Raw genomic sequence first — 17,479 nt, 5'->3', positions numbered from 1 at the left:
ACAATCCTGTAATAGATTGGGAGACCAGAACCCTTCGTTTCGCTTCTCAATATTGCGAAAAACATTGTACGCCTCATCAAGACAATCCAGCGACATCACTGGCGCGATGCCACCACATTGCCACCGCAGAAGAGCATGAAGTAAGTCTTCCAGATGAATACCAGGAGTATGCAGGGGTATTCGACGAGAAAGAGGCAGAGATACTACCCCCGCATCGGTCTTACGACTGCCAGATAGACCTTGAACCAGGGGCTGTCGTTCCCACCGGGAGAGTGTATGCACTAACCGAACCCGAGACACAGCACCTTCGCGAGTACTTGGATAAGTACTTGAAATTAGGGTTTATACGGGATTCCAAGTCGCCAGCGGCCTCACTGTTATTTTTTATACCGAAGGCAAACGGCGAGCTCCGCGCGTGTGTGGACTATCGCTCCTTAAACGCGGTAACCATCAAGAACCGATACCCGTTGCCCCTCATCAACGTTTTGCTGGAACAAGTTAAGGAGGCAGTGATCTACATGCGTTTGGATCTAAAAGGAGCGTACCATTTGGTCCGCATGCGAAGCGGAGACGAATGGAAGACCGCGTTTAAGACCAGATTCGGTCTATATGAATACCTAGTTATGCCCTTCGGGTTGTGCAACGCTCCAGTTGCGTTCCACAAAAGATTCCCTACGAAACCTTGTCTCTGTCAGTGTTCTTCGGGGGAGGGATGTACTGTCAGGAGCCACCGTAGCCGTCCAAGACCACTGACGACTTACGTAGCCCCAGCGCGTCAGAGAACCTAGAAAAACTACATTTCCCATGATTCCCGCTGTCCGGACGCCAGCGCTGACGTCAGGACGCTATCCGGGGACTCCAGAAATACTTCCGGGTTCCCGAAGAGCGGCGCTGCTGATTCCAGTCGGATGGACGAAACGCCGAGTACTGGTAGGTGTGCGGTTGCACCAGAATATCGACCTGCTTTTTGAGCTTGTGATTCTCGTGATAAATGTCTGTGATTATACGGGGGAAGGAAGTCATTCCTCCTAACTGTGAAACTGACGCTGTTGCACGGGAGATTCCTCCTCCCTTTTGCTAGCCTGACACTGCCCTTGGTCGACAGGGGTGGAAGTGAAATACTTTGTTGAAGCCAGGGGGAAGCGGTGCGGGCCTGTTGGACGAGTCGTAGTCGACTCATGCAGGCTTGCTACTTACTGCCCCTTGCTTTGGACCAGGAAGGTCCCCTCCGCTGTGGCGGAAACAGTAGCGTGACTTACCTAAAGATAGGTTTTCTGGAGTTCTGAGCTGTATGCTTCCAATGCCGCTTGGCCCCAGACGACCGGTACATTGCCTCATTTTATGTGCCCTATATTTTGCCTTTGGATGCTAGCACCGGGTGGTGCTAAGGTTGGATCTGAGAGTTACGAACTTAGACATGCTATATAAGGAGTAGTCTCAGTGGAATGGTTCTTTGATAAGCTACACACCAGTGGGTGCTCTCGAAATCTACAGAGGGTATCGCTAACGTCCTGTTTTACTTCTCGTCTTGCATCTCAGGGTCTGGTTGAGCTCCGTGGAAGTTAGCTCCTTACCCCAGAGGGCGGTGGCTGTGGAGTGCTAGGTATGCCCTGATAGTAACAAGTCTGGTTGCACAACTCCTCCTCGATCTCCTTGTATCATTATCTCTGTGTGGAACATGTTGTAACTGTGCTCTTCCGATTATAGAACAAGACAAGCCAGTGGCTTCTCAGAGGCTATTCATCTCAATGACAACGTTCTTTTCCTTTACAGGTATAAGGGGGCACAAGTTTATGATAAGATAAGGGACATTGACTGCACTGTGCACAGAAGAGATTGGTTATAGGTATTGAACCGCATATGTTTTGTCTTCACAGATCTCCCTCCCTGCTGTCCCCTTCCTTTCCTTCCCTCACCTGATCTCTCGATAGTGTCTGTGTATACCAATCAGGCCTTTTGAGCTATCAGGAGGTGGAACCCATATAGCATCGTACGTCTCCGAGGATTTGAGGACCTGACAGTAGGCCAGCGCAAGGCAGAAGAGCAACAGCGCCATATCTTAGTATAGATACCGCTGTTCTGCTCTCTCCTTTTCACACAACACAGCAAAGCAACTTTGGTTACTCCGCTGTATTGATTGAATACCTAGTAAATCCAAACCTTCATTTCTCCAGATGAAGCACTCTTAACATATAACGTGTACTAGCATGGGTGATGAGACTCCTAGCCCTGTGGCCATCATTGTCTTATGTAACATTTCCTATACATTGATTTACACATTTGTTCAATGTATAAAGTGTGTTCGTGTGATGTAAAGCACTCTGTCACTTTATATTGATATGAGTAGCGCTATAAATTAAAGTAAATAAATGTGAGAGAGGTTAAGGAGAGATGAGCAGTACCATTTGAGGGTGGTAATAAGGAAATCTGGGTAGGAAGATGGCACTGAGGCCTGTGGGGTGCGCCAACAAACATTGTCGCACTGGCCCCTCCAACGCTAAAGCGGGCCCTAAATTCAAGTTTTACTCAGCACGCCATGCCAACCAACCAACCACACATAGTTGCAATTTATTTGGCTTCAAACTGGGTGAGGACAGCTAATCATTTTCAAAGAAAAATAACCATCAACGTGATTGAAAGATTTGATCAACCTCACTGAGAATTGAAAATACCCAATGCAGCATTTATGTTTCACCTATTACACATTTCACAAATATGAGCAACACGCAGAGGCCCAGTTAATGACCATTTGAAAATATTGTACCTTCAGGTTTTTCTTCAACTGTTTCTAATGCTTGCTCATGCTCTTGTTTAAAATGTTCTTCTCTTTGTAACCGCAGTTCTCTCCTAAAATAAACGCAATTCAGTTTATTATTTGATATTATGAACTGATTTTGTGCTAGTATCCTTAGGTAATTTCACCAGTACCACGCAGGCTCATCAGAAATTAGGATCCCTCACTAGAAAAGATTACAAAGCACAGTATTTCACTAACAGTCGATCATTTCTAAATATCAGTTTTTTAAATTTTTCTTTGTCACACAGTCGCTAATATTTGTATTTACAGCGTCATTCATGATCCCATGTCTTAAAAATCATATCACATTCCACTAGTTCCCAATGTTTCTTTTTGGGGTGACCAGATTGTGTAATTTTTTTTAATTTGGCATTTACAGGGGCATATCACATAAAGCTTGAAGAGAACAGACCTTTGGAAAGATAATACATTTGGATATAATGGCAAACATGCAACTATTGTGTTAGTTCTACAGACAGCAGCTATGTTCCCTCTGTTTGGGTGAAAAGAAAAGTAGCAGTAAAGTTCACATATAATGTGCCTCAACAAAGATATGTTCTTAAGGTTTCACTGCAAATGCTATGGCACAATTTGTTTTTCAGTGTTGAATATTATTTCGAATTCCTGAGTTACAGTGCCTTTCTTTAGGTGAAGCCTAAATACTACTCCCCACCAAAACCTATGCTGGCTTTTGCCTCTATGAAAAGGATGAAAGTAAGAAATCTTAACTTAAGTTACTTGAAGCAACATAATGTAAAGTGTTGTGTCTGATAGAGACTTCTAACCGCAGATTCCTCACTTTTTGAATACCTCCAGGCATCAAACTAAGTCTGGAAACGTTTGCATTGCAATGTCTTCCAGAGTCGACAGGTGGCGTCATGAAACATTATGGTTCTGCATGCGACTTCATCTTGTGTAGTTGTGATGTCAGATTCCCTACACATATGACACCTGCTCGCGCTGGCGTCACTTCCTTTCTTTCAGCACCAACTGATGTGGTTCTGGAGCTTCAATTGTCATTAGGTTTGGTTAATGGTTAATTACTTCTAGAAATTACTTTTTTGTTTGTAAGATGTCACTAAAACCTTCAGGTTTTAAACCATCTATGACCTTTAGCAGACAGATGTCGGTCACAGACCCGATTATGTCTGTTTGTGGTGTCTTGGTTCTGGCCATGTCCCAAAGTTATGATCATCATGTGTCAAGATGAAAAATAAGGCAATTCAGGAACGGGAAATTAAACTAGCAGTAGCGGAGTTCAAGAACTCAAAGAATTGGTCCTGTTTGATGTCCAATGCTCGTCGATCTTGGCAGAGGTCATCAGAGTGTTCATGTTCTCCATTGACAGATCTGTCAAAAGATAGAAATTTGCCGAAATCAAGGAAGAGCTATAAGAAGTATGAGAAATCTAAGCATGCTTTTCCCGTGTGTCAACACTCACATCGTTCCCACCATTCGGGGTTGCACGAGGTACCGGGGACTTTGACTCAAAGTTGCTCTCCAGTTAGGGATACTCCTCCAACGTCCTTTCCTTTTCAGCTTTCAGCGGATGAAGGGGGGACACTAGATCAGCTCAAACAGCTTAAGAAAGCCATGGGCACAATCTTTGGTGTAATCCAGATCCTTATGGTATTGCTTCGGGGTTCAAGGATCCGAGGAGGCCTCTGTTTGGTCAGATGTCGACAGATCCGCCCTTGACGCAAACTATGCCTCTTGTTTCGGGTTTGAGACGGACGACCTTGGGATCAATGCATATGGAACCTATGACTTCATTCTCATTGGTGCTGCAATTGATGCTACAGGTTCCTCTTTTGAGGTGGCATACGATGCTGGCATTGGCGTCGCTGATGCCAATGGCGAATCCAATTGTTTTATCGGCTTCTGAAGGTCAGTTGCCTTATACTATGGTGTATGCTTGGTCAGAACCTGGTATTTCATGGAAAGAGTATCTTTTTGATGCAGAATGTCCTCAAAACTATATATTTTGCTGGATTTGCAAGATCCTAGTGGTCTTGACCCTTCTCCTGATGTAGGTTTATCATCCCCTACACAATTATGGCTACTGAAGAGACATCATCCTTTGCGACTGTAATTCAGAGAAGTAGAAACTCTTGATCTAGTTTTACCTATACAAGAGGTTAACACTACTCCGCCTGATTGGGAGTCTAAATAGATGAAGGCATAGGCAATGAAGATTTTTTATTTAATGAGTTTGGCCTTACAATCTGCAAATAGGTAAATACTTCCTGTCAGTTGGAACGATATTCTCATGCTTTGTGGGATAGAGTTGCTGATGTTTTACCGGCAATACCGGAGGATACTTGGAAATTCTTGCAAAGTTTGGTTACAGATGTGCAGGATGCTGAAAACTTTTCTATTAAATCTTGACTACATACAGTGTGGTGATAAGAAGGCATGCTTGGATCAGTTCAACTGGTTTTCCCACAGATGTCCAGGATTCTTTGATAGATATGTCATTTGATGGCTTTCAATTGTTTGGGGATTATGCAGATACAGCCCTTGAGAGTTGTAAAAAGAGCAAAGTGATTACTCGCACTTTAGGTATAGCACCTCCGGTGCACCAGTTTACTCAACAACTTTGCCCCTTTCAATGGTTTGGTAGAGCACACCTTCAGAGGCAAGACAGTACATGCCAGCAGTGCAGCAGTACAACCAGGCCTTCAGAGGATGTGGTCGAGGAGCAGGTAAACAGTATACAACCACCCAAACACAATTATCTGCCCATACTCCAGGCCCCCCTGCTACGGCCTAAAAGCCTCTCTAAGTTGAACTTGATGTCTCATGATCAGCCGCTTGAGGGTTGTATCACTTATTATCTTCCAGCCTGGAGGAGCATAACTTCAGACAATGGGTGCTCCAGATAATGGCACAAGGGTCCTCCCTTTTTAAATGTTCCCTTTGAACATTTCTCCACCACCACAGTTTCTGTTTTTTGGACAATATGACAATTCTTCAGGCAGAAGTTCAGGTCATGTTTGTGAATGGGCAATAGAGAGAGTTCCACTTTCACAAGTAGGGGCTGGTTGTTACTCCTGTTATTACCTAATACAAAAAAAGGTCAGGGGTCTTTGCCCCATTTTCTTTGACACCCTGAACGTCTTTATGAGGATGGGCAAGTTCAAATTGCTCACTTTGGCCCAAGTTCTATGTGCCCTGGATTCAGGAGACTAGATGGTAGCGTTAGATCTGCAGGAAGAGTATTTTCACATCCCTATTCTGCAATCTCACAGATTTTACCTGCATTTTCAGGTGGGGCAGGAGCATTTCCGTTTCTGCGTTCTTCCTTTTTGGGCCAACCATTGCACCTCGGGTGTTCCCAAAGGTGATGGAGGTGGTTACAGCACATCTGCGGAGGTTGGGAATGCCAGTCTGTCTGTACCTCGATGACTGGCTGTTAAAGTTGGGCTCACCTCCAGCAGTTGCCAACCATCTTCAAACGATTGCCAACCTGTTGATGTCTTTAGATCTTACAACCAATGTACCAAAGTTGCACCTGACTGTTTTGCAAATACTTCCTTTTATTGGAGCTATACTGGACACGGCATGGTTTTGAGCTATACCTCAGCCTCGTCTAATGCAGGAAATTCAAGATAGGATCTTGATGTTTCAGCCTGCAGCCTGGATTTAAGTAGGAGTGGCTCTGAGGCTTCTGGGCCTCTGACCTCCTGCATCCTGCTTGTGGACCATGCCAGGTGGCACATGTGGGCTCAACACCAAGGAAATCTATCAGGTAGGTAGGTAGGTAGAAAATAAGTTTATTTAGACAATTGTCTATAAAGTGTTCTAAAAACACTAATGACAATTTAAATCAATCTATCAGCTTTAATTCAGGTGTTGGAAGAGACAGCAAAAGAACTCTAGTGGTAGCTACTAGACTAGCAATTGAACTAGCAGCAAACCCCTCTCATTGCCCCACCCAAAGCTGACTGCTGTGACGGATGCGTTTTTTCTGGGTTGGGGAGGTTATCTGAGGGTGGTGGCAATCAAAGGACTTTGGTTCCCAGCCGAAGCTCATCTTTACATAAATATATCAGAGCTTTGGGTGATCTGATTGACCTTAAAAGCTTTTCTACCAAGGATCAAAGGGCAACAAGTGAAGGTCTCCCGGACAATAGAACTGTCATGTGGTATTGCAATAAACAGGGCTGACTGGGTTCATGGGTTCTGTGTCTAGAAGCTCTTCATCTTTGGGAGTGGCTGAGCTATCAGAGCATATCTTTGATTGTCCAACAAGTGGTGGGATCTTTAAATGTCAGAGTGGACAAACTCAGCCAACGATATCGAGCAGTAAACAAATAGCATTTGCTCTCGGAGGTGGCACAGGCTGAATTCCAGAAATGGGGAGAACCCTGGCTCAATCTATTCACCACTGCAGAGAACGTGCAGCAGTGGTGAGAATGTTGGGCATTGGAGGCTTAGGGCTCCTATATGCCTCTCTGCCACTACCTGTCCTTCCCAGAGTGTGCTCAAGAAGCTCAAAGAGACAGGGCCCAAGTCACCCTGGTGCTCCAGACAGAGTGAGGAGAGTGTGGTATCCATAACTTCTGGCCATGAGCATCAGTCCTCTAATTTGCTGCCTCTTCAGAGGACTTCCTGTCACAGCAGCAAGGTTGGGTTATGCACTTAAGACCGAGTGGGTGACAACTCCATGCTTAGAGATTGAGCGGAGACAGTTATTAACATATGATCTTCCTCCACAAGTTGTTTGTTGGTGTAATCGTGGCAACCAGATGCCTGTCTAAAAAGACTGTTGATTATGGGCGCTGGAATACGTTTGTGGTGTGGTGTGGTGTGCCTCATGTCAGAGCCAATCCTTACAAGCTTCCCTTTTTGATATTTTATTGTTTTGTTGATCACTGGCTCAGCAAGGTCTGGCTGCAGCTACAGTTAAAGCTTATTTAGCAGCCCTTTTGGCTTTCTTACATTTACTGGATGAACTGTCATTATTTAAAATCATGTATTGTGGTTTGTTTTTTGAAGGAGTTGGTCCATATGTTTCCTCTGGACCCTTTTATAATGATTTGAATCTAGTTTTAACTTATCTAAAATGATTACCTTTTGATCCCTGCACAGTTGTTCTTTGTGTTTGTTGACTCTGAAAATAGTGTTTTTTATAGCCATTATGTCTGCTAGGCTAGTAAGTGAACGTCAGGCTTTGTCATCAGTGTCTCCTTATGTTTCCTTTTTTCCTGATAAGTTGGTCCTATGAATGAGAGTAGCACCCCTTCCTAAAGTAGTTACGCCTTTTCATGTGGGATAATCCATTACTTTGTCATCTTTTTATGCACCGCCTCATCCTACAAAGGAAGATGAACCAGTGCATCGTCTTAATCCCAAGAGAGATCTCCGTTTTTATTTAGAGAGAACTGGAGAATTTTGACAGAATTAATAACTTTTTGTCTGATTTTCAGGAGTAAAAAAAGGGTAAGGCAGTACAAAAAAGAAAATTTTCTAGGTGGATTGTCTTATGCATTAAGATCTGTTATTGACTGACTTGAAAACAGCCTCCATTATTGTTTAGATAGTTAAGTCACGAAAGAAGAGCAATTTGCCAGATCTGTCCTGCAAGATTTCCTAATTTGAGTCAGACCACATACCCACCACCTGGGAGGTATTGTAGTGATGTCTATTCAAAAGGTGATGAATATGCGGTTAGAAGTCTCTATCTAAAGAATAAGGTACTTACCTTCGGTAGCGCCTTTTCTAGTAGAGATTCTATCTAACTGCAGATTCCTCACCTACCCTCCCACATCCCCGTTCCGTGGAAGGGACTCATGTGGAGTCTTATGTTGGTATATATTTACAATTCTGGGTATCTGCACACAAAAAAATGTATGGTAAACATAAACATTGAAATTATGTTTCCTAAGGCTCCATGTCTGTTGATATGGGCGGAGGACAAAAAGAAACTGAAGCTAGTGGGAGCAGGTGATATATATGTAAGGAAGCAGACATCACAGCCGCACGAGATGGAGTTGCACGCAAAACCATGATGCTGCACGACGCTGGAGTACATTGCTATGAAAAAGTTTCCGTATCCAGTCTGAAGCCTGGAGGTATTCAAAAGATGAGGAATCTGAGATTAGATAGAATCTCTACCAGAAAAGGAGTTATTGAAGGTAAGTAACTTGTTCTTTAGGTACTTGTCTCTAAATTCTCCCATACATTTCAAGATTCATTTCAACTGTATTAAGCCACAACCAGTAAACAATTTCAAATAAATGCCACAACTCACTGCATCAAAAAAGCACCAACAATAAACAACAAAACATCCCCACCACCATCAGCGCACTGCACACACTCCTTTGCAGACATCCTAAATGTTTCTTCCCACTAGCTCCATACACAAACTCCACACTGTTCCACATATCCACTCTATGTTACACATCTGGTAATGATCAACCAACACGCACCCCACTCTTCAATGAAGTAGCCTTTTATCAAATGATCTACCATGCTTAGCCCCACAATTGACACATCTAACAACAAACCACCATGCCTCTTCTCACACATCTAAATCCACAATAACAAAAAGCCTACAGCACAGCATTCAGCCGACTATGTCAGTCACTCCATAGAACTTTCATCAGTCTATCAAGCAATAGCCATCTGACTATTTCTCATCAGCCATGCACACCCACAATCACCGAACAGGCACAAAGACTACCCCACACCGCTACTTAAATATTCACACACCATTGCATACCACTCCTATTACACCCAAGTATTGCATACCCACACCTATTACACCCAAGCTTTAGGCACACATCCATAAACCCATAGACACTGCCGCAAATACCACAAAAAACAATCTTACATACATCCCTGACCAAGTTGCAAAATGTTATTAGATTCATGCTGTTGTGCCAGAAAATAACAGCTGGCTATAAGGCCAGCAAACGTTTAGCCAACCTGCTGATATGCAGTCAATCTATGGAAAGAGAGACTATAGTTTATCTAACAGCCAAATACCAACGCAGAACACAAAGTAAAACTCTGGCTAAAAAATGTTATCTGCTCGTCATTGGAATGTAAGTTACGGAAATGCTCATGAATGACAGTCACCAAGTAGTATGAAACACAGAAGCAATTCCAGCAGCTATTGTTATATTAAAGCTAATGCTAGCAAAAGCCTTCAAGTTCTTCTAATGAAGTTCAATCAATATTCCTCATATGGACAATAACCAAGAGGAATATGATATAGACAGTAGGCCATGCTGCCTAGTTTAAGGCTGTCCTTACGAGTAGCCTGGTTAATCAAGATGGATGTGGTAACATCTATCACCGCATGCTGCACAGTTTTGCGTTTAATATGATTAATATCAGCAGGTCGAACCTATCTATATATCAGTACTTACCTGAACATGCAGATTTGGTGCGATATACATCAACTTCAGCATGTTATTCCTAAAAACTCAATGTTGATTGGCATTTATTGCACCCAATAAATTCTGACTTAGTGAAGTCAAACTTTATCAGGTGTGATAAATATCATACCGATTACTGGGCTACTCGTATTGACAGCCTTATTGTTGTAACATGCAAGGAAACTTGGGTTAATATTTTCCTTGTTTGAATCTGTAGGAAAGAGCCCCTTTTTGACATGGTCACCCCCAACTTTTTGCCTGGTATTCAATGCAGTTTTGACTGGAAGTGCACTGAGTTCCTGCTCTCCAGATCCACAAAGCCAGATCTCTTTCCCTAAAGAACAAGTTACTTACCTTCGGTAACGCATTATCTGGTAGAGACTATATCTAGCTGAATATTCCTTACCTTTGAATTTCCCAGGCGTCAGGCTGGATCTGGAAACTTTTGCTGAGCAATACCCCTTGCTCGCGATGTCGGTTGGCTCCATTTGGCTCTGCGTGACGTCGTTGGCGTTGGTTATGATGTTGCAGTGCCTACATAGGTGCCACCCAAGTGTGCGGATGACAGTGCTTTTCGTTTTTCCATGCCAGAAACGTAGAGCCACTAAGTGACTAACATAAACGTGTGCAAAACTGGGGCCCTGAAAAGGGAGAAACCCTAAACCTGCTCCATCAGTCCGCAAAGCGGGGAGGCATGGGTGGGGCTGTAAGGAATCTGCAGCTAGATAGAGTCTCTACCAGATAATGCGTTACTGAGGGTAAGTAACTTGTTCATCTGATAGAGACTTCTAGCTGCAGATTCCTTACCCTTGAATCAGATACCCGAGCCATACAATCCCGGCGGTGGGTTGCGGACTCATGAACTAGACCAAAAAGTCTTGCAGGACTGAGCAGGCAAAGTGCCCCTCCATGCACACTTGACCATCAAGGCAATATTGTTTTGCGAATGTGTGCAACGGTGCCCACGTCACTGCCTGACAGATGTCTTGGACTGGGACACCCCGAGCCAAGGCCATGGTGGCAGCCATTTCCCTGGTGGAATGGGCCCTGAATCCCTCAGGGGGCTCCTTCTTCACCAAGACATAACAGATTTTAATGCAGAGAACAAACCAGCGAGAGATGGTTCTTTCCTGCACTGCCTTTCCCTTCTTTGCTCCCACAAACCCCACAAAGAGTTGATCATCCACCCGGAAATCTTTTGGGCGGTCAAGGTAGAACGACAACGCTCTTTTTGGGTCCAGACAGTGGAGATGCTCCTCTTCCTTAGAGGGTTGTGGGGGAGCAAAGAAGGTGGGCAAAGTAATGGATTGGCCCAGATGAAATGGGGTCACAACCTCTGGTATGAATGATGCCCTGGTGCGAAAAGGACATAAGATAAGGAGGTGAGCCGGATAACGTCTGCAATTCACTCATTCTCCGGGCCGATGTAATCGCCACTAAGAAGGCTGTTTTGATGGTTACCAGCCGGAGGGGACAATTCTGCAAAGACTCGAAAGGAGCGCACATTAGATAAGTGAGAACCAAATTAAGTTCCAATTGAGGCATAACAAAGGGTGTAGGTGGAAATAAAGGAACCAACCCTTTCAGAAATCTATTTACAACAGGAGATTTAAAGAGAGAAGGCTGGTCTGGCAGCCGCAATAAAGCAGACAGAGCAGAAAGGTAACCCTTGAGAGTTCCCAAAGCAGAGCCCTGCTGGGCAAGAATGAACAAAAGGACAGTAAAAGAGGAGCAGAAAGAGGGTCAATAGGCCTTTCTGTACAGTTTAATACAAATTTCTGCCAACGGCAGTCGTATGCCCACTTAGTGGAGGGCCGCCTGGCCACCAAAAGAACATTACAGACTTCGGGAGGAAGGCAAAAAGACATCAACTGCCACCGCTCAATCTCCATGCATGGAGGCGCAGAGTTGTCAAGTTCGGATGGAGAACCCTCCCCAGCTGCTGCAACAGAAGATCCTCTCGAAGAGGCAGCCTGATCGGAGGATCGACACTCCTGCTCAGAAGCTCTGGATACCAGACTCTCCTTGCCCATTTCAGCTCCACAAGGATGACTTGGGCCTGGTTGCTCCTGATATTCTTCAGAACCCTGGGCAGGAGTGGTATGGGCAGAAAGGCAGTACTGCTGACATTGCATGTTCTCTTCAGAGGAAAACACATCGAACACATCTAACCAAGGTTCTCCCCACTGCTGAAAGAGACCTTGCGCCACCTCTGACTGGAGACGCCATTTGTGATCCTGAAGGCATAGTCGGCTGAGATCGTCCACCTTGGCGTTCAGAGAACCTGCAAGGTGTTGAATCCCCAGGGTTATTACCTGCTGTTCCAGCCATGCCCAGAGCTGCAGGGCTTCTCGACAAAGGGTCCACGACCTCACCCCGCCGTGCTTGTTGCAGTACCACATCGCGATGGTGTTGTCCGTGAACACCTGCACGAACTTCCCCTTGACAGAGAGAAGAAATGCTTTTAATGTGGCCGCCCCATCCCAGAAGTGACGCATCTGTCACGACTGTGAAATCTGGTTGGGGAAGGGAGAGAGGTCTGCTATTAACCCAATCACGGTCCGTTAACCATGACTGCAGATCCTTCACAGTTCCTTCCTAGATCTGAACCACGTCGGTGAGACTTCCTGGATGCTGTGCCCATTGGAAATTCAATTCCCACTGCAGAGCCCACATACGCCACCTGGTGTGTCTTACAAACAGGATGCAGGAGGCCATGAGACCCAACAGCCTCAGTCTCACCGAAATCCAGGATAGAGGCTGAAATATCGGAATCATAACCTAAATATCCTGGACTCGCTGCTCAGGAGGAAAAGCCTGAAACTGCACTGCGTCCAGACCTGCTCCGATGAAAGGGAGCATCTGAAAAGGAGTCAGGTGTGACTTTGGCTCGTTTATAGAGAACCCCAGCTAATGCAAGAGGTCTGCCGTAGTCTGAAGGTGGGAGATGACTACCTGGGGCGAGGACACCTTCAACAGCCAGTCGTCTAAGCAGGGAAAGACTGAAACCCCTAACCTGCGCAAATGAGCTGCAACCACCACCATCACCTTGGTGAACACCGGAGGGGCACTGGTAAGGCCGAAGGGGAGCACTGTAAACTGAAAGTGGTTGAGGCCTATATTGAACAGCAGGTAAATTCTATGGCCAGGTAGGATGGGAATGTGAAAATATGCATCCTGCAGGACCAACGCCACCATCCAGTCTCCTTGGTCTAGGGCAGACAAGACCTGAGCCAATGTGAGCATTTTGAATTTCTCCTTTTTGGGGAAGAGATTGACGGGACAAAGATCCAAAATGGGCCGAAGCCCCTTGTTCTTCTTCGGAATCAGAAAGTAGCGGGAATAACAGCCACCACCTACTTCTGAAGCTGGGACCCTTTCTATAGCTCTCTTGGCCAAAAGGGCTGTAACTTCCTCTTGGAGAAACTTCAAATGACCCTCAGCCAGCCGTTCCTGAGTTGGTGGAATAGTAGGAGGAAAAGAATAGCCATCCTGGACGATCTGCAAGACCCACTTGTCTGTTGTTATAGATCTCCAGCGGTGGAGATGATGACGAATTCTCCCACCCACTGGAGTAGTGTGGTCCTGCAGAATCAGCCTAGGAGTGCTTGGAGGCTGCGGCTGCTGGGGGCAGTGTGGCCGACGACTTCTGGCCTCCATTCCAAGGACGGAATGAACCTCGTCCACGCACGGCTTGGGTAGTCTGAGCGGGACGGTAGCTAGGATAGGGCTGACACAGCTGGAAACCCCTTCTGTTGCCACAAAAGGGGCAAAAGCAAGACTGACCACGAGGCGTGGAGGAGAGTCCAAAGGATCTGGCCATAGTTCGAGAGTCCTTGAACCTGACCAGGGCGAGGCTGCCTTTTCCCCAAAAAGGCGGGTTCTATCAAAGGGCATGTCCATCATATTGGACTGGCATACCCAAGAAGCCGGTTGTATGAAGCGAGGCGTGGCGCCTCAAGGCCACTGTCATTGAAATTGATCAGCCCAGCAAATCGATTGTATCCAAACCACACCATATGGCGAATTTTGCTGCATCTCTCTTGTCCTTGACAGCTTGGAAGAGCACAGCCCGGGCCTCCTCTGAGACTTGTGGCAGCACCTGTGCAATCATCTCCCAAAGAGAATGGGAGAAATGACACAATAAGCATACGGTATTCACCAACCACAATGCCAGACTGGAGGAAGAAACATCTTCTTCTGAAATGATTCCAGTCTCTTGGATTTCCTATCCGTAGGGGCAGAAGGGAATGCGCCCTGGAAAGTAGAAGCCTGCACCACTAAACTTTCTGGGGTGGGGTGTTGGCTGAGAAACTTTGGGTCGCCCTGAGCTGGGCGATGGCGGCGTGAAATCGTCCTATTCACAGGAGCCCCTGTGCTAGGCTTGGACCATGTTCCTATAAGGACGTCCGTAAGTGCCTCATTAAAGGGCAAAAGGGGTTCAGAGGTGGAAGTCCCAGGTTGAAGCACTTTGGTCAGGAGATTAGTCCTGACCTGCACTGAGGACAGCTCTAGTCCAAGGACCTCAGCTGCCCTCTTAACCACCATGGCATAGGACGCCCCCTCCTCCGTAGCCACTGGAGGTGGAGAGAGCATGCCAGTGTATTGGGAAATATCCAGACTACTGTCTTCCCCAAGTTCCCCATACCAGTCCATAGTCTCCTCAGAGATATCCTAGTTCTCTAATGGGGCTCCAGACTCCTCCCATTCCTCTCCTGAGCCCAGCAAAGTGGTCAGGCGACAACAAAGAACCCCCTGGGTTCTTTCACCGTCAGAATCGGCGTCGATCGACGCCATTCCGGCTCCGTGTCATTGGGGGTGAGGATGGGGCTTACGCCACCAATGGGCGCTGGCAACGTCGCAGGCACTGATTTTGGGTTTGATGCCGGGGAAGGTCACGTTGGCACGACTGCTTCAAACCGGATCCGGGATCAGATCCCTGAGGCCCCACCGGCGCCGTGGCTGAAGCCGACAGCGTGGAACCCGATGGGGCCCCATCTGACGCCGCGGGGCCCAAGGGCTCACCAACGGGGTCGTACCACTCAAACACGTGGTGCATGGCCTCATAAAGATCATTAATTTGAGCGGGAGTCACTCTGGATCCCGGAAAGGGAGGGAGGCGCGAAGTCGACTCAGGCTCCGGCTCCGGAGAACCGTGCCTAGAGTGTCGGTGCTCCTTACCTCTCTCGACAACGGACGCCAGTTGAGATGAAGTCAAAGTCTGTTTGGACTTCTTCTTCTTCTTGTGCCTCTTCCCCAAGTGTCCAGATGACCTTGAATAGGAGGAAGAGGACTTAGGGCTCTGTGAGCGATCCCGCAACCTCCTCTTCCTCGAATGGGACCGTGACCTCCTCGGAGTCCCGCTTAACGGTGTTGACTGCCATCCCGTGAGCAACTTCATTGCCTGCTCCCTCAAGGTCTTCAGAGCAATCGTCTGACAGTCTGAACACGACTTCGAATCGTGATCGCATTCAAGACACCAAAGAGAAATGCGGTGGGGATCGGTAACCGACATCATGTTAAAACCTGTGTTCCTACCATACATCCCTCGCACACGAAGTCGTACTCAAAAATGTCAACAAAAGTCAAGATAAACACCTGCCAAAAAGCGGCAGAGGGGTAGCTCTTCCCGGATCGCCACTTAACTGACATGGAAAGAAAAGAACTGAAGTCCGCGCGCCTGGGTGGTGACTATGTAAGCACAGCGACGTCATAACCAACGCTATCGACGCCAACGGAGCCGAATGGAGCCACCCAATGTCGCTTGCAAGGGGTATTGCTAAGCAAACGTTTTCCGATCCAGCCTGATGCCTGGGAAATTCAAAAGTAAGGCATCTGCAGCTAAAAGGTGCTATCGGATCTATACAATTGTTACCCCAATTGGCAATACCTTTGCCCCCGTATGTCTCTAGTAAATGGTACCCCAGGCACATAGGGCTTGGGTACCAAAGAGGGTCCCCAAGACTGTAGCACTCATTGTGCCACCCTAAGGGGCCCCCTCACCTAACACATGCAGACTGTAATTGCAGGGTGCGTTTCTTGGTGCAGACAAAAGTAAAAACACGACATGGCACATAGCCCTGTGTGCCATGCTTGAAAGCACTGCATGCAGTATAGGTAAATCACCCCTACAAAAGGCCTTAGAGCCCTAAGGCAGGGTGCACTATTCCGCATGTGTGGACATACCTACCTGAGCAGACAAACCCCTGTGCTGGCCAGTTGAATTGATTGCTGCCAGTACAAGTGACAAGGGAAGCCATTTTAAGTACATGTGCTGGACACTGAAGAAAACGTGTTCCCCAGCTACATGATGGCTTTACTGAAACCAAAGATGTTTGATATCAAACATTGTGTATTAATAAACCTACACTGATCCCAGTGATGGATTTATCACTACATGCAACCAGAGGGCACCTTAGAGGTGCCCCCTGAAAACCTACAAACTACTAATGTGCTGGATGACAGCCTGCCACCACAGATGAGTTTCTAACCCCCAGGGGTGAGGGCCAACACTCTCAGGAGGTCAATAATAAAGCTTGCTGCAGCAGAGGGTGCTTTATACCCCCTTCCTGCATGATGACCTGTAAATTAGCATTCCAAGGCAAGGGGCTTGAAAAAGCCTGCAGCCTTTGGTATGTTAACCTGGCTTCCCTCTGAGGGATGCCACTCCCCTGGCCAGGGCCCATTTGGCGCCTGGACAGGCTGGAAAGTTAGTAGTCAGAGAGGCGTGTTTACCCTCAGGCTAGTTCCACGCCTAAGGTTGGCTACCTGATGTGGACATTATATTTCAGATTCTGCCATCTCTGTGATAGCAGAATTAAGAACTCTGGGACAGGGTTATGCCAACTTCCCACAGGAAGTGGTCAAATAGGGGGTGTAGTGACACTAGGGGTAAGTAGCCCATTGGCTACTAGCCTACACTCTGCTTATTTTTTTGTAAAACATTTTTTATTGGCATTTATAATCAATTATACACACAAGCACAGGCGATAGCGCCATTATCATAGAGGCTTACATATCAGGAGCGCCCAGTCACAGCCCTTTCGGTCTCTCAGTCTCGTGGGCCCTCAGGCCACTCGCCTCTACCCTGAGTGGGGCTGCACGTATGTGTCCGGGACCAGCCTCTGGGTATGCCCTACTGGAGCGCGCAGTGATCGCCTCGTCGCTTGGGTGCCGTGCAATGTGAGTGAACCCCTGCAAGGGGCGTCGTAGGGGCTATAGGGTTGCAGCCGTTAGCTAACCGTTAACTAACCGGGGACAGAGAACTAGGGAAAAGGGGTGCACTATGTCGCCT

At 46.7% G+C, this 17,479-nt stretch overlaps 1 protein-coding gene across 6 annotated transcripts in view; it reads right to left on the bottom strand.

Annotated features, from left to right (window-relative positions):
- AK9 (adenylate kinase 9) overlaps window positions 1–17,479 on the bottom strand; it is a 1,219,082-nt gene that overhangs the window by 727,530 nt on the left and 474,073 nt on the right. For all 6 annotated transcript variants that reach the window (XM_085611347.1, XM_085611348.1, XM_085611351.1 and 3 more), the window contains exon 20: window positions 2,765–2,847. In XM_085611347.1, coding sequence (XP_085467473.1) covers window positions 2,765–2,847 — 83 coding nt within the window. The remainder of the gene's footprint in view (window positions 1–2,764; window positions 2,848–17,479) is intronic.

This window comes from Triturus cristatus, chromosome 6 (genome assembly GCF_964204655.1).
Source record: "Triturus cristatus chromosome 6, aTriCri1.1, whole genome shotgun sequence".
Taxonomy (NCBI): Eukaryota; Metazoa; Chordata; class Amphibia; order Caudata; family Salamandridae; genus Triturus; species Triturus cristatus.
Note: the sequence above shows the minus strand (reverse complement) of the source record. Positions and strands in the feature narration are given on the sequence as shown.